The sequence below is a fragment of the Panthera tigris genome, chromosome C1 (assembly GCF_018350195.1).
Source record: "Panthera tigris isolate Pti1 chromosome C1, P.tigris_Pti1_mat1.1, whole genome shotgun sequence".
In the NCBI taxonomy this organism is placed as follows: domain Eukaryota; kingdom Metazoa; phylum Chordata; class Mammalia; order Carnivora; family Felidae; genus Panthera; species Panthera tigris.
This window is the reverse complement of record NC_056667.1, coordinates 33,596,465-33,620,640: the sequence shown is the minus strand read 5'-3', so window position 1 is coordinate 33,620,640 and position 24,176 is coordinate 33,596,465. Positions and strand designations below refer to the sequence as shown.

At 45.6% G+C, this 24,176-nt stretch overlaps 1 protein-coding gene across 8 annotated transcripts in view; it reads right to left on the bottom strand.

The window, feature by feature from the left end:
* CFAP57 (cilia and flagella associated protein 57) overlaps positions 1 to 24,176 on the bottom strand; it is a 78,828-nt gene that overhangs the window by 44,529 nt on the left and 10,123 nt on the right. For all 8 annotated transcript variants that reach the window (XR_006221330.1, XR_006221329.1, XM_042996843.1 and 5 more), the window contains exons 6-12: positions 22,487 to 22,639; positions 14,928 to 15,067; positions 13,994 to 14,159; positions 13,152 to 13,265; positions 7,548 to 7,760; positions 5,803 to 5,976; positions 1,820 to 1,981 (exon numbers count right to left, since the gene is read on the bottom strand). Coding sequence is in view for 6 of the 8 variants with exons in the window: in XM_042996843.1 (XP_042852777.1) it covers positions 1,820 to 1,981; positions 5,803 to 5,976; positions 7,548 to 7,760; positions 13,152 to 13,265; positions 13,994 to 14,159; positions 14,928 to 15,067; positions 22,487 to 22,639 (1,122 nt within the window). In the remaining 2 variants the exon portion in view is untranslated. The remainder of the gene's footprint in view (positions 1 to 1,819; positions 1,982 to 5,802; positions 5,977 to 7,547; positions 7,761 to 13,151; positions 13,266 to 13,993; positions 14,160 to 14,927; positions 15,068 to 22,486; positions 22,640 to 24,176) is intronic.

Genomic DNA, 24,176 nt, shown 5'->3' with positions numbered 1-24,176 from the left:
CATCTGTTCAGGAAGGCTCCGTCCAAGGCTCACTTACTTCCTCTGGTACCACCTCGCTTGGGTCAGGGTCCCTTCCCCTGTGACCCCAGGGCATCGTTCCTTCATAACACCTGTAACACACTTAGTTTCCCTTTTTAATTTTACCTATGCCTCCTTCCAGGCTATGAGCTCAAGGCCCCCACATGTCTTTCATTTCTGTCATCCTAGACCTTAGTATGGTGCCTGGCACATAACAGGGCACCTCTGTAAGTAGTGGTTGGATGAATGAATGAGTAGGTAAATCATGTTGTGAGAGATAGTTACGTAGAATATCATAGAGTCTCAAGAAGAAAAAGAGAGCTGGGAATTCTGAGAAATGTGACTTTTAGAGGACAGGTGGAGAGAGAGCAAGGAGGGGGGAGCTGGGAAGGACAGGGAGGTTTACAGGGAGTAGGACTGCGGTCTCTCACATGCAGAGATAGAAGGGGCTCTAGGAGGTGAGCAGAACAAGGCCAAGCTGGGGGCTGGGTCAGGAGTCAGCCCAGACACCTCAGGCCTTTGGCACAGCCTGGTGTCTCCTAGTTGTTCTTTTCCCCTACCCTTGGGGAAGAATGGGGGAGAAAACAGAGAGGAGGAGGAACAGAAGACGTGCTTGCCTTCCCGCAGGAGGTCAGATCCTGACTCTCATAGGCTCTCCCTTATCCTTTCCTCCCACTTTTCCTTTCCTGCAGAAAGTTCCAGGGAGCTCTGGTAGGGATCTCTGGGAATACCTGGGTCTCATCATCCTGCTTTGGGGCCATTTTGCCTTGCTGCTCTGATGGTTTTCTCGTCTCTACTTGACTGTGTTTCCTGATCACAGGGCCCATGCCTGTCTTTTTATACATGCATCCGCAGTACCCAGCAAACAGTAGGTAGTCAATAAATGCACTCTAGATCCTGAATGAACAGCAATGAATGCATAGCTCTGCCATTCCCTGTAAGCCTCGTGACTTTCCCATCCCTTTGGCATCTCCCTTAGGGAGCGTGGCACAGAACTCTCAAAACACGTCTTCCTAGAGTGTTTAATGCATTTACAGCAGGGAGGGCCCTTTGGGGTAGTGATGAAGAGAGTGGGCTCTAGATTAAATCTCGGTCAGAACTCTGGTCCTACTACACTTCACTTCACTCCTCCAGAGTCACTTCTTAAAACATGGGGAGAGTAACAGTATCTTCCTCACAGAAATGATATAAGATTTAAATAAGAAAATACTTATAGAGTAATTAGTGCAGTGCCTGATTTGTAGAAAACCTAAAAAAAATATGCTGGTTATTATTACCTTTACTGTTTTATTATGAAGAGAACTGGTTTTCAGGGACGTTTTCTAAATAACTTCTTTTTATATAAAGAAGGCTCTACTAGCAATTATTAAGTTTCCCAGATACAACGGGTATAGTCAGCTTGTCAGTTCAATTCTGTAAATACTGATCGACTGTCTTCACGTGTCTAGCATGGGCTAGAAACTGCTGGTCACCCAAGGGAACTGCATGTCATGGCTCCTGTCCTCAAAGAGTAGGAAGATGAAAGGTAGTTTCACAGGCTACACGTGGAGCAGAGTGTAAGTCAAGATGACCACGTGGCAGGATGATGGGCAGGGTGGGGGTGGGAAGAGATGTAGCCGCAGTGAGGAGGGCAGCATGATGGTGGAGGCAGGGAATGTGTAAGGAGCCGGGGCGGGGGGGGATCTGTGCTGGGCAGTGGGGGGTAGCCAGGCTACACAGGCCCTCGAATGCCAGTCCCAGGAGTTTGGACACAGTCTGGTAAGGAATTTCCACGTCTCTCTTCGTTAGACCCAATTCTTACCTTCTCTTCCATGTCTGTTTTAGTAATGAGCACCTCTTCGGCAAAGCCCACTTCCCTCTCTCGCTTGATTCCTCGACCATCCTTATCAAAGACCTTCCAGGTAAACAGGCAGCCATCTTCAGCAACAGTCAGCAGGAATTGGTCATCAAAGGTGAGCAACATCTGAGGAGAGAAAGAGCATGGAGAGGAAGCTTTCAGAGGTCGTGGGTGACCAGAACTGAGCTGGCTGTGTGCAGGGCCTCCATTCAGCCAACCCTGGGCACATCCTCATGGGAAGGAAGACAGGATCCTGGGTAAGAATGAGATACATCTCACAAGCTTCTGTTCATAAATAAAAGAAGCAAGACTGGGTCATGTCCTCTGTGGATTTGGAATCTGAAGAGTTAATTATTATCTAGATTATAAAAAGAACTCTCAACCCTCGGCAGTAAAAAACCCAAACCAACTAGAGGGTGGGCAAGAAATATGGAGACGTTTCACCAAAGAGGTATCCAGATGGCAAAGAGGCACACAAGAAGATGTTCACCACTATTAGTCATTAGGGAAATGCATATTAAAACTACGGGGAGATATTACTACACACGTGTTAGAACAGCTAAAATGAGAAATAGTGACAATACCAAATGCTGGCAACGATGTGGAGAAACTGGATCTTGCACGCATTGCTGGTGGGAATGGAAAATAGCTTGGCAGTTTCTTAAAAAAAACTAAACATAAATGTATCACATGATCCAGCAATCATTCCCCTGGGCATTTATCCCAGAGAAAGGAAGGTCCACACAGAAGCCTGTACGTGATTGGTCATAGCAGCTTTATTTGTAATAGCCCCAAACTGGGAAAACAGTAAACTATCTTGCAATAGGCAGATGGCTAAACAGATTATGGTGCATTCCTGCCATGGAAGAAATGAAGTATTGATACATGAGAAAACTTAGATGGAGCTCGAGGGTATGCACTGGGCGAGAAAAGCCACTGTCAAAAGGTCACATACTGTACCATTCTATTTATATAAAATTCTTAGGGCGTGCTGGAAAAATAAATAAAATTCTTTTTTGTTAAAGGTGTATTTATTTATTTTGAGAGAGAGAGTGTGTGTGTGTGTACAAGTGGGGGAGGGGCAAAGAGAGAGAGAGAGAGAGAGAGAGAGAGAGAGAGAGAATCCCAAGCAGGCTCTGTGCTGTCAGTGTGGAGCCTGATGCAGGGCTCGTGAACCATGAGATCACGACCTGAGCCCAGATCAAGAGTTGGACGCTTAACTGACTGAGCCACCTAGGCGCCCCTATATAAAATTCTTAAAATGACAAATTATGGAGGATGCATGGCATGTTCTCTCTCTGAATAAATAAACAAATAAATAAAATGACAAATTATGGAACTGGAGAACCAACAAGTGTTTGCATAGGACTAGGGAGGGAGGCGGGTGAGGGGTGGGTGGGTGTCACTATCAAAGGTAGCCCGAGGGGGCTCTTTGTGGCCAGGAAGCAGTTCTGTGCCCTGATTGCAGTGCTGGTTACAGGAATCTATACACGTGATAGAACGGCAGCGAAACACACACACATATTGTACCAACGTCAATTTTCTGGGGTGATACCATACTATAGTTACAGTAGATACAATTATTGGGGGAAACTGGGAGAAGGGTACACTGGACATATGTCATCTTTACATTCCTATGAATTTATAATCGTCTCAAAATAAAAAGTGAAAGCAAAAGAATCAACTATGAAGATGCCTTCTCACCATCAGGAATGTGCGTCAAAACCTTACAAATGGGGGCACCCGGGTGGCTCAGTCGGTTGAGTGTCCGACTTCGGCTCGGGTCATGTTCTCATGTTCTCATGGTTTGTGAGTTCGAGCCCCGCATCAGGCTCTGTGCTCTCAGTTCAGAGCCTGGAGCCTGCTTCGGATTCTGTGTCTCCCTCTGTCTCTGCTCCTCCCCCACTCATGCTCTGTCTCTCTCTGCCTCTCAAAAAATGAATAAACGCTAAAAAAATTAAAAAAAAACCAAACCTTACAAATGGCAATGTTCTTTCACTTGGGGCTTTTACCCCTGTTTAGCAATTTAGCCTTTAAAATAATCAGAGATGCCCACAGAAATCTGTAGAGCAGAATATTAGAGTTCATAAGGTCATTTAAATGCCCAGTTTTAGGGGCGTTTGGGTGGCTCAGTCGGTTCAACATCCAACTCTTGATTTTGGCTCAGGTCATGATCTCACAGTTGTGGGATTGAGCCCCATGTCGACCTTATACTGGGCACGGAGCCTGCTTGAAATTCTCTCTCTCTTTCCCTCTGCCCCTCCCCTGCTCATGTTTTTTCTCTCTCTCTCTTTAAAATAAAAAAAATAAAAATAAATGCCGGGGTACCTGAGTGGCTCAGTCAGGTAAGCATCTGACTCTTGATTTCAGGTCAGGTCATGATCTCATGGTTTGTGAGATTGAGCTCTGAGATGGGCTCTGCAATAACACCACAGAGCCTGCTTAAGATTCTCTCTCTCTGCCCCACCCCTGCTTGCACTTGCACACGTGCACACTCTCTCTCAGAATAAATTTAAAAAACTTAAAAAAAAAAAAGTCTCAGGGCACCTGCGTGGCTCAGTCAATTAAGCATCTAACTCTTGATCAGCTCAGGTTGTGATCTCATAGTTGTGGGATCAAGCCCTGCCTTGGGCTCTGTGCTGAGTGTGGAGTCTACTTGGGATTCTCTCTCTCTCTCTTTTTTTCTCTCTCAAAATAAATAAACAGTAAAAAAGCCTCTCATTAAAAAAATAAAAATAAATGTCTAGTTGTAGGGGAGCCTCGGTGGCTCAGTCGGTTAAGTGTCCAACTTCAGCTCAGGTCATGATCTCATGGCTCATGTTTTCAAGCCCCACATCGGGCTCTCTGTTGTCAGCATAGAGCCTGCTTCAGATCCTCTGTCCCCTTCTCTCTCTGCTCCTCCCCAGCTCATTCTCTCTCTTTCAAAATAAATAAATAAACTAAAAAAATAAAAAAATAAAAATAAAAATAAATAAAATTTTAAAAAAAAGCCTAGTTGTAAGAGAAGAATTAAGTTATGGTCCATCATTTACTGGGATATTTGTGTAGTTACTAAAATCATGTTTTTGAGGAACACCTAATTATATGAAAAAAATGCTTATAATAGCATTAAAAAAAAAGCAGCCTACAAGAGTACATACAGTATAATCTCTATTTATTTAAAATGCACACAAAAGTACACAGAAGAGTATGAGAAAAGGCATCAAAACATTAATGAGGATACTATAGGGATTTTTATTTATAAAGTGAATACGTGTTGCTTTCATTATCAGAAAAATAAATACCTTATCCACAAAACTTCACTGCTATGAAGAGAAGAGGGGGAGTTTTCAGTTTAGAGTGCAAGACCCAGGCTCAATACCGGAATGTTCCAGCTGATAATGAAAAATCCTTTCTTCATAAGGATACTGTCTGCGGGTAAGGCAGTGTAGAGTTTGGGACATAGTTCAAAGCCTTGGGTGTTGGTGTTGTTGGAGGGACAATTTACAAATGTGCGTTCATGTTTTGTGTCTTCAGGGGGACGGAGGGGTTCATCTCCTGGGCTTTGACTCTTTTTGGTCCAGGGCACTTCCGTGGGGGAGGAGAGCCGGATGCGGCAGCCAGCACTCAGCAGATGGGAGATCTGGGTGGATGGCATACAGCGTCTCTCAAATGGCCCATTATTATGCATGGTATTATGGTGAACAACCTTGTGCATGAATCTTTAGGTGTACCTCTGATGATCTCCTAAGATATATTCGTGGGAGTAGTTTAAACAAAGAGTATTAGTAGCCAATAAGGGCTCATTGAATGGGTGGTTGGATGAATAAAGAGGGAGAGAGGAATAAGGGGAGAGGAGACACAGAGAGGGGTTGCAAGGATGAAGCAGGGTGTGGAGGGCAGGATCAGATGGATCCATGGAGAGCTAGTTCTGGGAATGGGCCCCTAAAGAGAGGGTCCCTTCTCACCTTGGTGATAGGACCCGCATGGGCCTGGTACTCATTGAATTCTTTCTGCAGAGGCAGCGGGTACTTCATCGCACGGATGGTTCCCACCGAGGTGCCCACAAACATCATGCGCCCAGAATGCGAGATGACGATGGCTGTGTAGACGACATCAAAGGCTGATATCTCTCGAAGGATCTGGAACACAGACGGGTGTTCAGGGTGAGGGGCTCAGCTGTGGCCCCATGTCATTCCCTCCTCTCCTGTAACAGCAACACTTGGGCAAGTTCTGTACTAAAAAATGTTTCTCTATTCCTTACAGCACCTGGCATGGTGCCTACGCATAAAAGGCACTGATTTCAGTATATCCTGGCTGCCTGACTGGTGAACAAGTATTCTGGGAGTTAGGATTAACATTAATAAAAGGAAGCCAAGGGGCGCCTGGGTGGCTCAGTCGGTTAAGCGTTCGACTTCGGCTCAAGTCAGGATCTCACGGTTCGTGGGTTCGAGCCCCGTGTCAGGCTCTGTGCTGACAGCTCAGAGCCTGGAGTCTGCTTTGGATTCTGTGTCTCCCTCTCTCTCTGTCTCTCCCCCACTCACGCTCTGTCTCTGTCTCTCTCAAAACTAAATAAACATTAAAAAAATTTTTTTTACAAGGAAGCCAAGCCCCATTTTATGGCTTTTGCATGTTGTAACTCATTTGATCCTCACAAAAACCCTTTGGGGGCAGTTACCGTTACCCCTATTTTAAGATGACGAAACAGAGCCACAGAGACAGCACCCACCTAGGAAGTGGCAGTCAGGCCCGAGTGTCTCTGCTCGTGACTGCTAGGCTACCTCACATCTCACACTCAGAATGCGATACGGATCATACAGTCATTCAGCAAACAGTTATTAATGCCCGTTACACAAACAAAACTATACTATCAGGAAACTCATTTTGTTTTTCGTGAATTCACTCACCGTGCCTTCCCTCCATCCAATCACCCACCTACCCTCCCACCAAACATTTAGGGAATGTTTGCGTGGGTCATGCTGTGTGCGCCGGCTAGTGGGGACAGCAAGAGGCGTGAATTGCGGGCCTGGCCTGAAGGGGCTTGTTCCGGTTCAGCACTGTAAAAGCCACCACAGAATTAGGACTAAGCTACTTGGGGGCACAGTGGAGAGACCCCTTCCTCTCAGCTGGGCTCCAATCATGGCAAAACCCGTCTCGGGTCAGTCTGCTGCCGTGGTGTCTGTGTGCTTTCCGGCCCCAGTGCCAGGAGGGTGACGAGCACCAAGGATCGGCTGTCGCTGGCGCCTGGAGAAGGATCCAGCCACGTTTGTGTGAAGTGTCTTTGCTGAACTCTTCTCTCCTCCCTCAGCTATTTGGAGCCAAATGTGGTAATTCCTAAATTTCAGAGTTTGGAGGTCTCGAACAAATGTGGTGGCCGAGCCGAGGCGACAGCGGTAACTATACTTCCGTCTCTACCCCAGGGTAAGCATGCAGTTTGGAGATGTTGCTGACCTGCGGGCCTGGAGGGTGGAAGAGACCTGTAGCCAGCCAGCAAAACAGAAGGAGAAAGGGGCCCCACGGTTTAACCAGTCAGGTAGGGCGCCGGGCAGGAAATCCCAGAAGTATCAATAACGGAATGACCCAGAGGGTCGTCCCATGAAGAAGGGACCCTGTTCTGACGAGCCCTCTTCCCGTCACACTTCCTGCCGCGCCCGTGGAGGCCGTCTTCTGCAGACCAGCGGGCAGCCCAGAGGTGGGGCCGGGGCAGACTCACCGAAGAGTCTGCAATCTCCTTGAGAGTCTGGTCTGATCCAACTGCAAAGATAATTTTGGCATCGGGGGAGACAGTAACACAGTTGTAACTGCAGGACTTGAGAACGCATTCTGTCTCTCTCTTTCCTGAGGACAGATTCCATTCATAGACAGCACCGTCTGTGCCGCAAGAGATCAGTTTGCTGTCATCCGCGTTCCACACAACCGAGCGAACCTACAGGGGATGAAGGCGTACCCAGTTAAAAGCGTGCATATGTCCCTGTGCACACACGTGCACACACACACACACACACACACACACACACACACAGACGCCTCATTAGGGAAAGGAGAATGAACTCCTCATGTGTTCCACTAGACTGAGGCAGAATGTCCTTTCCTGGTGCGTGCCCTTCAGCAAACCCAAAACTGGCTTTATTTGGAACAGAGCATGAACAAGTCTACCCTCTGGGCATTGTCTAAAATGATGGAGATATCGGTGTAGGTCCACAATATGAGCAAATAGCAGAGCATGAGAATTTTAATAGAACGAGGGAAAGACACGGTCAAGGAGAGACCTGCAATCATAGACAACTCCGGGGGTCGGGAAGGCTGTGCGCATGTGCTAAGCCGCCCCACTCAAGAGCAATCGGAGCAGTATATGGGGAAAATTCGAAAGCGTCTTCTGAGCTGCACAGGGACCCATCAACACAGGGCAGAAACCTCACTAGCACAAGGGGTTTAAACATAACATCTGACCAAACCCTAACTGAATAATAATCTCCTCTGGTCCACGGGCATCTCCCAGGAAGCCAGGCTTAGCAATAAAATCACATTTATCCCTGGCAGCCTGGAAGACTGTGTGCATGGCTAGGGCTGCACTCTCTCAGGTACAGAGAGAGAGCCTCCAAACTACTAGAACCTGGCTGAACAAGGAGCAAAAAAACGTGAACTCTGTGAACTGTGACAGCCGCCTCCCAGCCACACAGATCCAATGGTAAAGGGTGAAAGTGTAACTGGCTAAGGGGGCTAAGCCCAATCTGTGACTAATGAGTGGCTCAGGTCAACGCAGGGGCAACCAGAGAAAAGATAAAAAAAAGAACAAAAATCTGAGCAGGGACATCAAGGCTGCACACTGCAGGGGCAAGAAAGACTTCTCAGGATTCGTTCAGCCAGGTCACTAAACAAAGAAACAAACAACAACAACAACTCTCTAGATCTTCCCCTTGTCATATTTATAACTCCCTTCTCCAATAGTGAGAGTCCTGGCTCCCGTTATCTTCAATATATTTGCTTATTTTCTCATAAGGAACCAACCTTCTGACCCACTGGCCACCTCTTTTGCTATTTCCAAGACTGCGACCCTGTGGGGCACGTCCTTAACCACCTCCTCAGCTCCACTTCCACCTCTTAAATTGGATTCTCTGTTTGTTACTATTATGTACAAATACCCTTGAAAAAATATAGTGACGCTATTTCCAACACTATTCCTAGATTCACTAATTTTAATAGTTTCTCTGAAAACCCTTTGAATTTCCTACATACTCAGTCATGTTGTCTGTGAGGATCTATTTATTCCTTTCCAATTCTACGCTTTTTATTTTGCTTTGGTCTGAATGTTTGTGTCTCTTACTCTGCCCTGCAACCCCCAGTTCGTATGTTGAAATCCTTACCCAAGAAGATGATGGTATAGGGAGGTGGGGCCCTTTGACAGGTGATTAGGTCATGAGGGTAGAGCCCTCATGAATGGGATTAGTAAGTGTCCTTATGAAAGACGCCCCAGAGAGCTAGCTCACCCCTTCTACCATGTGAGGATATGAGAAATCTGCAGCCAGGAAGAGGGCCCTCACCTACCCATGCTGGCACCTGAGTCTTGGACTTCTTGCCCTCCAAACTGTGAGGAAACTTTTCTGTTCTTTATGAGCTACCCAGTCTGTGCTGTTTTGTTATGGCAGACTCATGGACTAAGACATATTTCCTTTTCTTGTCTTATTGCACTGGTTAGGATTCAGTACCAGGCTAACAGAAGGCATCGTCTTTTGTTCTCTATCTCAGAAGGAATGCTTTCATAATTTTGGGATCAAGTATGCTGTTTGTTGTAGGTTTTCTTAAATATCTTGCATAAGATTTTTATAATAGAAGTTACATTATTTTTTAGTTTGTTGTTTTTTATTTTTTTATTATTTAAAATTTTAAAAATGTTTATTTACTTTTGAAGGAGAGACAGAGCGTGAGCAGGGTAGGGGCAGAGAGAGAGGGAGACACAGAATCCGAAATGGGCTCCAGGCTCTGAGTTGTCAGCACAGAGCCCGACGTGGGGCTCGAACTCACAAACCACAAGATCATGACCTGAGCTGAAGTTGGATGCCTAACCGACTGAGCCACCCAGGTGCCCCAAGTGTTGTTTTTTAAAATCGTGAATGGATATTAAATGCTATCAATTTAATTATATCTGCATTTACGGAGATAAACATATGATTTTTTCATCCTTATTATGCTAATGTGGTGTACCACATTAATTGATTTCAAATTGTAAAACAATCTTGTATTCCTGGAATAAATCCAACTTGGTCATGTTGTGTTCTCCTTTTTATATATTGATGGATTGGCTTGATAATATTTTATTTCTATGGTCACAAAAAAGACCAGCTTAGCATTTCTTCCTTGTGATGTCTTTGACAGGTTTTGGTATCATGATTACGCTGGCCTCACAGAACAATATTGGGAAGTATTTGCTCTTTTCTCTATACTTTGCAAGAGTTTCTTCAATATTATTAGTGTCATTTTTTTTTTTTCCTTACAAGTTGATATAATTCTCCAGTGATATGCTCTGGGCCTAGAGTTTTCTTTATAGGAAGGTTTTTAAACGATAGACTCAATTTTTCTAGGAATTTGTTTCATCTATATTATTCAAATTTATTTTCATAAAGTTGTTCATAATATCCCCTCATGATCTTTTTTTATTATATAGGATCTGTACTGATATCCCCTTTTCATTCCTCATACTGGTTATTTACCTTTCCTCCTTTTTTTCTCCTTTCGTAATCAGTCATATTAAAGGCTTGTCCATTTTGCATTTTCAAAATGCTAAGTTTTGGGGACACCTGACTGGCTCAGTTGGTAGAGCATGCAACTCTGGATCTCAAGGTTCTGAGTTTGAGCCCCACATTGGGAGTAGAGATTACTTAAAAAAACCTGGGGTTCCTGGGTGGCTCAATTGGTTAAATGTCCAACTCTTGATTTTGGCTCAGGTCATGATCTCATGGTTCATGAGAGCCTCGTATCGGGCTCTGTGCTGATGGTGCGGAGCCTGCTTAGATTATCTCTGTCCCCTCCCCCCGTCTCTCAAAACAAACATACATTAAAAAAAAAAACAAACCCAAAACCCAAAAACCATGTTTTGGCTTTGATGATCTTCTATTGTGTTTGTTTTCTATTTCATTAACTTCTGCTCTTATCCTTACTATTTCCTTCCTTTTATCTTCTTTGAATTTAATTTGCTGTTCCTTTTCTAACTTCTTTAGATGATTATATCACTGATTTTTATCTTTTTATATTCCTAAATATGTATTTAAGGTTATAAATTTCCACGTGCATGGCTTTATTGTATCCTCCATCTGTATATATATATTTTTAATACTGCAGATGTAAGTCTAACATACAACCCTGGTTAGAAACCAGTGTTATAAATACTTGCAAAGGGATGCAACAAAGGGCTGCTTTCCTGGACTGGTCAGGGAGGGCCTCCCAAGGAGATGCACATGGTTCTAGAAAGAGCATCAGAATCACCTGGCATGCTTTCATCTGCACCTCCACAGTCACTTGAAGACCAATCGCATTGTTGAAACCGGGAAAGCTCAGTGTTTTCACAGTTCCTGCACTTATGCACCTGTTATTTGCCACACTCAATGGTTAGTTTTTAGTCTTTACAGGACCTCTCTCTGACCTTTACTTATTTTTGGAAATGTTGATTTATTTTTGAGAGACAGAGAGCAACAGAGAGAGAGAGAGCAAGCAGGGGAGGGGCAGAGAGGGAGAGAGAGAATCCCAGGCAGGCTCCATGCTGTCAGCCCAATGCAGGGCTCCATCCCATATACCATACCATGAGATCATGACCTGAGCTGAAATCAAGAGTTGGACATTCAACCAACTGAGCCACCCAGGCGCCCCTCTCTCTGACCTTTAATACCACCAACTACTTTATCTTGGAAGAGTTCCTTCGCTTCTCTGATACAATTCCTTGATTCCAAGTTCTCCTGTGCCTTTATTTGCAGTCCTTCTCTTCTTTAACCAGTCCCTGAAATGTTGGTCACCTGTCTCTGCCCAAGATTCTTCTCAAATTCCAGGCCCTTGGTGATGTAATCTATGCCTCTGACTTCCACTACCACCTAATCCCCTGAATCTTCATTTTCAGCCTTGACTTCTTTCCTGACCCTCGTGCCTGAGTACCATAGTTCTTGGACACATGGCACATAACATATACAAAATGGAACTTAATGTCGTGCTTCTCTCTGTTTCTACTACCAAAGCCATGGTTTATTTTCCGACTCATCTTTCACCCTCACTTCTTAGCTGGTCTCCATCCCTCCAAGTTCCCTCTCCTCTAATCCATCCTCAATACTGTTTGGAGAAGTACCTTTCTAACCCCATTACTTCCTTTCCTGAATCCTTTCAATTGCTTCTCATCACCTACAGAGTAAAGTCCAATTCCTTGGCATGGTGCACACACTGGGATGTAGCCAACCTCTCTGGCTCCTTCCACCACTGCTGGAATGTGCCCAACGTTCCAGCCATGTGTACCTCAAACCACCACCCTATTTTATACTCCAGTTCCATCATCTCTAATAGGTCCCCTGCCTAGCATGCCTTTCAAGTGCTTTTTCTGTCCAAATTCTTTCACCGACTTCTTAAGTCTTTCCACCTTTGGCCCCTCCCTTGTTTTCATGCCCCATCTCCACTCTGTCTGAAAACTACTGGTTTTGCTTGCTAAGTATCTTTTGAATCCACCTCCTTCTCCCTACCTGTACCATCTCCTTTATGGTCCAAAATGGTGTAGACATCCACAATAGTCTCCTTACCATTTCCACCCTTTCAATACATTCTTCTTTCTGCAGCCAAAGTAGTCTAAAATGCGAATCTGGTCATATCATTCCCTCCTCTGAAAATCTTCAGTGATTTCAAGGCACAAGGAGGATATCTTTTTTATAGTTTTTTTATACTTAGGAGGCCTGCAAGGTTCCATGCACTTGGGCCTTTGCTAATCTCACCAATCTCAGCTGGGTCCCGTTTTGTCCTGACACCTATGGTTCCAGCCCCACAGACTTTTCAGCTCCTCTGAAGCTCTATCTGGTTAATTCCTTCCTACTCCTTTAGGACCCAGCCTTTATGAACACCCCACTCTAAATTATGCCAACTCTTTCATTATTTACTCTCATAACACCCCATGTTTTTCTTTCATTGCATTTATTGCAATTAGTAATTACCCTGTGCTTTTGTGTCATCGTCTCTTTCCCCAAGTAGACCGTGAACTCCAAGAGGAAACACATTGCTTCTCTTTTGTTCACTCGGCAAGCATAATGCTTGGCTCTGTGCCTCCCGTGTCCTTGGACACTGCTCACTCACTGACCTTCCCGGTGTGTCCTTTCAGGTTCGAGATGTTCTCCAGGCTCGTAGTGGCAAAAATGTGAATCACATTTCCACTGACTGCAGCAAACAGGTGACCTCCATTGCTAAAGGAACACTACAAAGAAACAAAGCAAGAGAGCAAGAATGAGAGAAATGAGCCTTCTGGACGTTACAGTCAAGAGCTCTTTTTCCTAAAGAGTTCAGGCTGAAAGCAGGTGTGGAAGTGGGAATGGGGGGGAAAGGTGCAGAGGGACTGAGGACCAGCCAGCATCTTGGCTATTCCTGTAGCTCATACTGGCCAAGATGCTGCCACTGGTGTGTGCACGGACCATGACGCTGCTTGGATGGTAGAGTGCAGCATTCGTTGTTTGTAGAAGCGTCAGAGTGGGGAAGCAACTCCCGAAATCACTATCTGGTTTCTGCGGTCACCTCAGGGGGAAGTGTGATGGGCGGCCTACTGCCTCTCCCTGGTGACGCTTCTATTCCCAGGCCCCTCCCAATCTCCAACTTCACCTTCCCTACTGGCTGGCGCTCCGATTCTGAGATGACTTCCCTTTTTGACACTTTTTGTTACTCGGCAATCAGAGAGAGAATTAATCACACGTGGGATCTCACAAGGCTTGGGGTTCAGTGAAATATCTTGGTGAGCAAGAGAGAAATGGGATAGAGCCATATGCTCAAGAAGTTTGGGGAGAGGAGAACCCGATCTCTTGCCTTTTCTTCTTTTAAAGCCACCGATGTTCTCTAAGCAGACTTTGGTCCCACTTTGCCAGAGTGTGTTAGTTCTTGATACTTCAACCCCCGGTTTTCCAAGAAACTGAAACTTTATCTCCAGCATCTTACCTCTCTGCATCCTCTGACAGAATATTCTTTGAAAGAACGTATATCATCAATGAGTAGATTCATAAGGCGTAGTTTGTCAGCAAATCCTACGACAACAAAGTGCCCCGATGGATGAAGGCTGATTGCATAAGCCTCTTCCTGGTATTCCTTAAATAGCTCCAGAGTGCTGTGAAAAAGATTATGGAATTCTAAGAAACTCCCTTGAGCCCTCCATTGTATCTGGCACATATTTCTATCATAGCATAGGAGATACTTTGTCGCTTGAAATTTTGGTTCCTCTTTTCCCCAGGTCTTGGTTATTTGAGGAGAGTGTCCGGCAATGAGTATGGGAAATAGGGGAAGTGATCAACGAGTTCTCTAGCGATGCTGAAGGCACAGCTCCCTTTGGATCCCCCGAGTTGGAAGGACCGCACGGTTTCTTTTCGGCAACCCAGTGGCTATACACAAAGGACAGAGAAATTACAGTGGGGGGCCACTCTAGGCTGGGGATCCTCAGGGAATCCATGTCAGGGAGAAAAAGTCACTAGGGAGTTAAGGATGGTCAGGGGCAGTGATGAGGAGAGAGATGTAGTGGTCTGGAGAGTCCCATGTGACGAAAAGTACATCTGGAGGGAGAGAGGAAAACTGGAAGAACACAGGAGATTATTTAAGAAGGCGGAGTGTTATCTTTATGTCCCCATTGTCTAGCATGGTGTCTGGCGTGTGGTGAAGCACTTAATAAAACACAAAGCCATGTTCTAGCCCAAGCGTGAGCAAAAAGGGAAGAGAAACAGGTAAGTTGACAGACTTGATTAACAAAACAAAACAAAACACCTTTTCCAACTGAGAGCTTCAAGTAATTACATTTTAAAACTCTCTAATTAAAATAATTTACATGAACAAATGTAACAACTGGGATCCTGCACGCTGCAGTCGCGAAGCCTTTCATCCTTACTTTGATTCATAATTCCAGATGCGAACGGATCGATCCAGAGAGCAGGTGGCAATGAAGGGTTTGCGGATGCACGTGGCTAGCCCGGTGATGGCTGCGGAGTGCAAGGGGTACATCAGATACTCGAAGTGAGCAGGCTCCCCCTGGAGAAATCACACAGAGTGAGATCTGGCAGAGTAAGCAAAGGGCTGGCTGTATACTTCAGCTCCATTACCACCTACGAATGTTAGTTAGCCTGGGTGCGCAGATAACGGCCATGGGAAGACTGCTTTAATATTATGCATATTTTCCAATGCTGCTATTATTTTAAAAGCAATTTAAAATGACAAAAAATGGCAATTAAAAAAATTTAAGGATTTTTTTTTTTTTTTGAGAGAGAGATGGCACAAAGGGAGGGTGGAGAGAGAGAGGGAGAGAGAGAGAGAATCCCATGAGGGATAGAGAGAGAGGAGATGGGGGAGAGAGAAGCGGAGTTCACCCGAAGCGGGGCTCGAGCTCACGAACCGTGAGATCATGACCTGAGCCAAAGTCAGATGCTTAAGTGACCGAGGCACCCAGGCGCCTCAGAACTTTGTTCTATAGCTATACCAGAATTTAATGTAGCCACTCCTCTACTATGGGAACATTTCAGTGGATTCCATCATTTGTTATTTAGGAATAACATTAGACTAAACATCCTTGCGGGTTAAGTCTTTGTACCTCTCTGATGACTTCCTTAGCTCCTTCAGTGGAAGTATCCAACACTAAGCTTTTGAATGTGGACGCATCCATTTCAAAAGACATCCATCTTAAAGAAACATAGTGCCAGCTGTGTGACACAGTTACCAGCAAAACAACCAGATGAGGAATGAGGCTGTCCCCCCTGCTGCCCATGTTAGTCCCTTTCTCAGAATGCCCTGGGTAACTTGGATAACTGGCTGCTTGAGTGATCCCACTTCTTCCTTCCTGTGCTCTTAGGTTTTAAATTAGCCAATAAAGAGCAAACCCACAAAATCCTAGACATCCCACCCCCCACACTCCAGTAAAGGCAAAGCCCATGCCCTTTCTCTCCCCATGACCTTGCTGTGCGGCCCTCACGTGTGCTCCGTACCCTCCAGAGCATGTAACAAACCTGTTCCCCTAAGTTCCCTGGTGTTTTGTGCTGAAGTGCCTCCTGCAATGATCCTAAGAAGGAAAAGGTCCGGTCCAGCCACAACTCTGGCCGTGGTGGGAGAAACGTCTGGGGGTTTGCTATGAGTAATATTGGCCTGGGCAAAGTGCCGCGGGCATTCCTAGCCAAGAGCATCACTATCAATAGGCTGGGACGGACGCAACGGGTACGTTTCTAGAAGGGGAATACTGGGGGAAATGGCATGAATGATTCTAAAGACCTTCAGAGGCCCTGCCAGACTTCTTTCCAGAGAAATGGCATCACTCCACCGCCAGCAGCAGTGAGAGGTGGGTGATTTCACAGGGAGATGCTTCCTGTGACACTGGTTGTACAGGCTTCACATTGTTCTATTTTCGGAGGCCTTATACCTGGGACACCTGAATGAGGAGTGATGGCTGGGAAACTCAATTAGGTGCACGTATTTTAGGCCCATTCACAAGCAAACCAAAGGCTGAGATGGGGATTCCCTCAAATTCTGGCCCTTTCTCACTTATAAACTCAGCTGCATCCACTCAACCTTCCCTACTATCTCGGAAGAAAAGGTGCTGTGCTGGGGTGGGGGGCAGGACAGAGTATTCTCCTTCTTCTCCATCCCTTACCCTTTCTTTCTCCAATATCTTCAACCCCCCTGTCTCTACTGGCACATTCCCATCAGCTTTTGAATACACTCACACCTCTTACCTTAAACACAACAGTAATCCTCTTTCGTCCTTTCTCTGCACTTCTGCCTAAGAAGCTGTACGATGATGGAGAATCAGACAAGCAGGCTTACCGATTTCACTTGGAATTCATGACCACAAGCCTCCAATGGACCGAAAACTCCATGTTTTTCAGTAAGTTCACTTTCTGAATCTCTTAGATACCGATTTCATGCCATTTATTCTCTTTCCAGGCCTTCAGACTCTCTTCCTCTTTCTCCCAGCCCCAAAATTTGTCTGATGACCTTGCCTCATATTTCCTTGATTTTGTATCTTTACTTTCTTCATTCTGTAGCTCAGGCGCAGAGTTACAGACTGTCATAATCAATTCACGTACGGCCAATTTTTATTTTATATTTCATTCCCTTCCTCTTTTAATTTTCACTCTTGTTCCTCCCTTATCAAAGGCACCAATTAATGTGTCTCATTTGTGTCCTTGGAAATTTTTCTTTTTTTTTTTCTTAACGTTTATTTATTTTTGAGAGACAGAGACAGAGCATGAGTGGGGGAAGGGCAGAGAGAAGAGACACAGAATCGGAAGCAGGCTCCAGGCTCTGAGCTGTCAGCACAGAGCCCGATGCGGGACTCAAACCCACAAAACGGGAGATCGTGACCTGAGCTGAAGTCAGACGCTCAACTGACTGAACCACCCAGGCGCCCCCATGTTCTTGGATATTTCTATACATGGCACCATCCTTCAGACTGCATTCTTCAGTTTTACTTTTTTCTCTCAACCATCTATGTTGTCATGTATATGATTATTGCTTCTACCAGAGATTTGGTATTCTGTGGTATGCATCCAGCTCTTTCACTTCTTTATCACTCCTGGGGACGGACAGCTGGGTTGTCTTCGACTCTCCATTGCTACGAACACGAAGGCGAACGTCTTTGTATGTGCTCTCTAATGGACTGGCGTGATGTAATTCCTGGTATGCATCCAGGAGCAGACCACTGGGTAACAAGATATATGCATTCTCTATTCGACCAGGAACTATCAGACTGCTCTCTAGAATGTCTATACCAGTTTACATCCCCTCACCATCCCATAAGGATTCCCATTCTCTTTTGCTCTCAGAAATTCCGGGTGGTATCTGACTTTCTAATTTTGGCTAATGCAGGAAACAATTATACCACTGCTCAGGCCAGGCTCTCTGGGCTGGTGGCGCCCCCAGCCTTGCCTCTGGTGCACATTAAAGATCCCAAACCACGACTGACTCCACGCGACTTCACAATCAATAAAAAAGGAGCAATCTTTGAATTAGAGGCTGAACTCAACAATGAAAAGAAAGAAAAAGAGGAAGGAGGCTGGGCAGAAAGCGACTGCTGCCACGACCGGAGGCAGGATGTCAGTTCTCTCTTTCCAGATGTAAGAAACTATACGCACACCGACCATCTGAAATTAAAGAAGCTTGCGTATCTCTATTTGATGAACCTAACCAAGAGTCAGCCAGACGTGGCCATCATGGCTGTCCATAGCTTTGTGAAGGACAGTGAGGATCCCAATCCTCTAGTTCAGGCCTTGGCAGGCAGGGCCAGGGGTGCATCCGGGTGGACAAGATGACAGAATAGCTCTGCAAGTGCTTGAAGGATGAAGATTCCTACGTTAGGAAGACAGCGGCAGTCTGTGTGGCAAAATTCCATGATATTGATGCCCAAATGGTGGAAGATCAGGGATTTCTGGATACTCTGTGGGATCTCATTGCAGATTCACATCCAATGGTGGTGGCTAATGCTGTAGCAGCATTTTCTGAAATCAGCGAATCTCACCTAAATGGCAACTTACTCGATCTGAAGCCACAGAACATTAATAAGTGGCTGATGGCCCCAAATGAGTGCACTGACTGGGACAGATTTTCATCTTGAACTCCCTAATTACAACCCTAAAGATGGCCGGGAGGCTCAGAACATCTGGGAACGTGTAACTCCCCAGCAATCTCACGCCAACTCAGCGGTGGTGCTTTCAGCGGTAAAAGTCCTAAGGAAGTTTCTAGAGTTGTTACCCAACGACTCCACTACAAGGTAGTAAGTAGTAGAAGGTGGCCCCTCCACCTGTCACTTTGCTGTCTGGGGAGCCAGACGTGCAGTACGTTGCCCTGAGGCCACTTCAGCTGCTACGTCCCACTCAATGGTGCTTTTTGTAGAAGATGGCAAAATGGAGCACCAGGTATTCCTTGCGAAGGAAAGGATGGTCCCAGTGAAAATGAACTTCAGTTTCAGATTAAGGAATGTCACTTAAATGCTGAGACTTTCCAGCAAATTGCAAAACAACAATGTCTGTACTATTGCCAAGAGGAATGTAGAAGGGCAAGACATTCCGTACCAATCCCTGAAACTCACAAATGGCCTCTGGATTTTGGCTGAGCTACGTGTCCAGACAGAAAACCCAAATTACACACAGTTGCTGAAGGGGAGAGCTCCCGAAGTCTCTCAACACATGTAGCAGGCCTATGGCAGCATTTTGAAAAATGAATAGACTGGTCCTGTGCCCTCTGGCCACCCTGTGATTGGTGCAAGCCAAGAACTCTTAACTGGAAGAAATTGGACCGCCGTGTAGAACCTGAACCCAAACACTGAGGCCACCCACCACGGTAGTGACTAGTCTAACCTGTGTTAACATTAAGACACAACCTGCTGGATAGTTTTAGCTTCCTGTGAACATCTGTAACCACTGCTTCAATCACTTCCCACCTCTTGCCAACTGCCTCTACTATCTATCCTTACTTGGGGGCTTCTCCACGGTGTGCCGATGGCTGGCATTTTTAAGGGGTTTGGTATTTTGTAATTGAAAGCTCATTTCAAAAGCAGAAAAAGACAAAAATATTAAAGCAAGGAAAAGTGTCACTGGAAAAAAAAAAAGAGGCATCTCAGACTTGTTTTAATTTGCATTTTGCTGTGCATAGGCAACAGACATTGCCTGTGAGAGTGGCCAGGTATTGGATTTAATGGATGACGACTTCACAGTGGCTATTACAGATCTGTTCAAAGAACTAAAGAAAACCATGATTAAAGAAGGAAAGAAACTTTTGATAACAATGTCACATCAAATAGAGAACATCACTGTTTAAAAAAAAAGCAAATTCTGTAGGTAAAAAGTACGATAACAGAAATGAAAAATACACTAGAGGCACTCAAAAGCAGATCTGAACTAGCGGAAGAAAGAATCAGTGAAGTTAAAGGCAGATCAAGAAAGATTATGCAATATGGAAAACAGAAAAATGAAGAAAAATGAACAGAACCGCAGGTAAATGTGGGACTCCACTAAACACACCAACACATGTACAGTGGGAGTACCAGGAGGAGAGGAGAGAGACAGAAAGGAGCAGAAAAAAATATTTGAATAAATAATGGAGAAAATTCCCCACATTTATTGGAAAGTATTGATGCACACATCCATGAAGCTGAAACACAAAGAGATCCACAGACACATGATAGTAAAAATATTGAAAACTGAAGACAAAGAAAAAACCTTGAAAGCAGCAAGCGTAAGATGATTGATCAGTTACAAGGAAGTCCAACAAGGTGACAGCAGATTTCTCAGCAAAAATAATAAAAGCCAAGAGGGAGTGGGATAACATGTTCAAAATACTCAAAGAAAAAACTGTCGATCAAGAATTGTATATCCAGGGGCTCCTGGATGGTTCAGCTGGTTAAGCATCTGACTCTTGGTTTTGGGTTAGGTCATGATCTCACAGTTCGTAAGTTTGAGTCCTGCGTCGGGCTCTGCAATGCAGAGCATGCTTGGGATTCTCTCTCTCTCTCTCCTTCTCTCTCTGCTCCTCCCCCACTCACACTGCTTCTGTCTCTCTCAAAATAAATACACTTTATTTTTTTTGAGAGAGGGCATAAGTGAGTGAGCAGCAGAGAGAGAGAGGGAGGGAGAGAGTGAGAGTGAGAGAGAATCCCATGAGTGGGGAGAGAGAGAGAAACAGAGACAGAGAAGCAGCGCTGTGCTCACCCGATGCAGGACTCAAACTCATGAACTGTGAGATTATGACCTGAGCCAAAGTCAGATGCTTAACCAACTGAGCCACCCAATAAATAAACTTAAAAAAAAAATTCTATATCCAGCAAAGCTGTCTCTTAAAAATGAAACACAAAAATATTCCTAACATTGGGGCGCCTGAGTGGCTCAGTCAGTTGAGCATCCAATTTCGGCTCAGGTTGTGATCTCGCTGTCTGTGAGTTCGAGCCCTGCGTCGGGCTCTATGCTGACAGCTCAGAGCCTGGAGCCTGTTTTGGATTCTGTGTCTCCCTCTCCCTGCCCCTCCCCCACTCATGCTCTGTCTCTCTGTCAAAAATAAATATTAAAATAATAATAATAATAATAATAATAATAAAAAATTCCTAACAAGAATAAAGAGTTTGTTGCTCACAGACCTGCCTGCCATGGAATACTGAAGGAGATTCTTCAGGTTGAAGTAAGTGACCCCAGACAGTAATTTGAATCCACCAAAAAACACAAAGAATACCAGTAAATGTATTATGACATTATAAAAGATAATATAAATACATATCTCATCCCCACTTTTCTTTCACCTTATTGAGAAAGCAACTATATAAAAAATATGCATATTATGCATCGTTGGGCTCATGGAAGTGTATTTGCCAATAAGAGCACAAAGATGGTGGGCGGGAGCAAATCCGTATCCGGCTGAGGAAGTGACTTCAGATGATAATTCAAATCCACAGGGACAAACAAAAAGAACCTGAAGCAATGAAAATGTTCTAAAACTGACTGTGGTAATGGTTGCAACAACTTTGTGAGTACGTTCAAGACCACTGAATTATACACTGTAAATATGTGAATTGCACGGCATGTGAATAAATACCAATCGATACTCAATAAAACTGTTATTTAAAAAAAAACCACCATTACCAAGAAAGATATGTTAAAATCTCCTCTTATGATTATTGATGGTCCATTTTCCTCATTGTTCTGTCAAATTTTGCTTTATATATTTTGAATGCATGCTATCAAGTGCATAAAGTTTAAAACCATAATATCCTCTTGATGAAGTGACCCTTTTAGAAGTACAAAGTGACCCTCTTTATCTTTATGGTGCTTCTTTGTTGCAGTATCTGCAGTGTATTTATGCTAGTTTTGTTACTTAAAAACAAAAAAGAAACAACTTCTTCATACACATGCATGTTTGTGCACATGAGCAGGTAGAGAGGCACGTGCAGCAGTATGAGGAATTCTCTGAAGTATAATAGCAGGGTTAAAGGATATGTACAATTTAGACTTGACAGCCAACTCCAAGGGGTCCTCGAAAGGGGCCGCAGCAGTTGCAACCCCACTGAGAGTAGCCGAGTGCTTCTACGGGGCACCTTAAGATTCGAGGTTCTTCTTTTTCCAAAAAAATTTTTTTAAAATTTTTATTTATTTGAGAGAGAGAAAGAGAGAGAGACCGACCCAGAGTGTGAGCAGGGAAGGGGCAGAGAGAGAGGGAGACACAGAATCCGAAGCAGGCTCCAGGCTCTGAGCTGTCAGCACAGAGCCTGATGCGGGGCTCGACCTCACAAATTGCGAGATCACAGCCTGAGCTGAAGTCGGCCGCTCAATCGACTGAGCCACCCAGGTGCCCCAAGATTCGAGTTTCTTCTGCTCTTAGGAAGGGGCTAAATGAGCCCCTGCTCAGAAAGTCTGGATTCAAATCTGCCCACGTGGTAGGCGATCCCTGGGCCGGAAGGAAGCGCTGCTGGGAAAGACTCACCTTGCTAATCTCCGTCAGGGACATGGTGATGCTGTACAGTTGGTTCTTGCTGGTGCTGACGACCAGCGTTTCCTCTGAGGGGCTGAAGCACATGCAGAGGACGTCCTGTTTGTCCGACTGACTCCGCTCATTGCTCTGTGGGTCCGTTGGAATCTGCCCAAGATGCAACACAACCGTCAGTCATGTTCCCACATTGTCTGCGTGTCCTTGGGCTTTCGGAGTCCTCGCAGATACTTTCAGCTTACAGATACCCAGACCGGCATGCTGCCAAGGATCCCCCTCAGATGTGGACAAGGGAGGGCTTGAGTCACCTGTTTCTGTGGGATTTGTATTCACCCTTAAGTGATTAGTGGCTGACTAAGAGACAGCAGCAGCCGCAAAAAGGATCACTCTCTACATCGGAATTTGAGATCCCCTCCGAAAACAAGTGTTAGTTTAAATCCCACTCCCGCCCACCTGTCAGAAGCCCAGTGCGGGTGCCACCTCATCAAGCATGCCAGCATGCACTTTGGGGCAGTGGAGGGGAAGGGGACAGCCCCTCTTCCACGTGGGGTGGGTGACAGGGCAGAGAAAAGACAAGGGGTCACACGGCGGCCCTGCCAGCAGCCTCTGAGAGGGCCTGGAGTTGCCAAGCAGACCTCACCTTAGGTTTCCTTTCCCCACCACTGCTCTTCACCTGCTAACCATCAAACTTCTCGAAAGGCTGGCCCGCCCATACCACGTCCACTCGGTTCTTCATTCCTTCCACTGTGTCATGTACTGAAATGTCCTCGTCAACCTTAGAAATGCCAGAGGCCCCTGCTCAGTCCTCATCTTCTGGGCTTTCCTAGATCCTGTAGCAGTGATGGCAGCACCTGCCTCTGGGGGGCCCAGGACACCGAGCTCTCATGTTTCCCTCCCGTGGCCTGGAGTTGTGTCTTCCCCCGTATACCCCCGACTCCTTCCCGCCATCATCTCCCCCTGCTCTGCCAGCACACTGAGGGCTCTGGGAGAGAGGAAAGTCCCGCCCCACCCCGCCCGGGGTTGGGTGAGCCCTAATATCATTCTCAGTGTGCTCACCAGGGAGCGTCCGTCTGCCGCCACATTCATCACACTGCATAAGGGGATTGGGAGCCTACAGACCGAGGGCCTTGCCTGCGTCCCGCTGCTGTGTGCCAGCGCTCGGCAGCGTCTAGTGCACAGCAGAGCTCAGCGAAAGAGTAAGTGTGGCCTCGCTGCTCTCCTCCGGAGGTGGTGGGGTCCTTGGGGGAAGTGGCCGTGGCCGACGCCTCTAGCTCAGGCACCAGGCCTGGAGCCTGGCCCGTGGCAGGTATGAGACAGCCATTTGTTAGATGAGTGAGTGAATGACCACCACTTCTCAGTGTCCTCTGCTGGGCTCTCGTTCTGTCTCAGACTCTAAATTAGGAAATGTAAGGTTTGTCCTCAGTCCTCCTTTTTTTGTTCTGTCAGTGACTTTGTCCAAAATGAGGGTTTCGGTGAAAGCAACAGTAGTGAAAATAGTCACAATGATAAATTCTTTGAAACAGTAAAAATAAAGCACCAACTCTGTGCCAGACACAAGCTAAGCGCTGTGTGTGTGTGTGTGTGTGTGTGTGTGTACATTGATCCCACTCCCAAAGTCTAAAACCACATTTCCAACGGATTCACTTTATTCCAGTGTCTGGTCAAACATCAACTTCCTCAGCGAGGC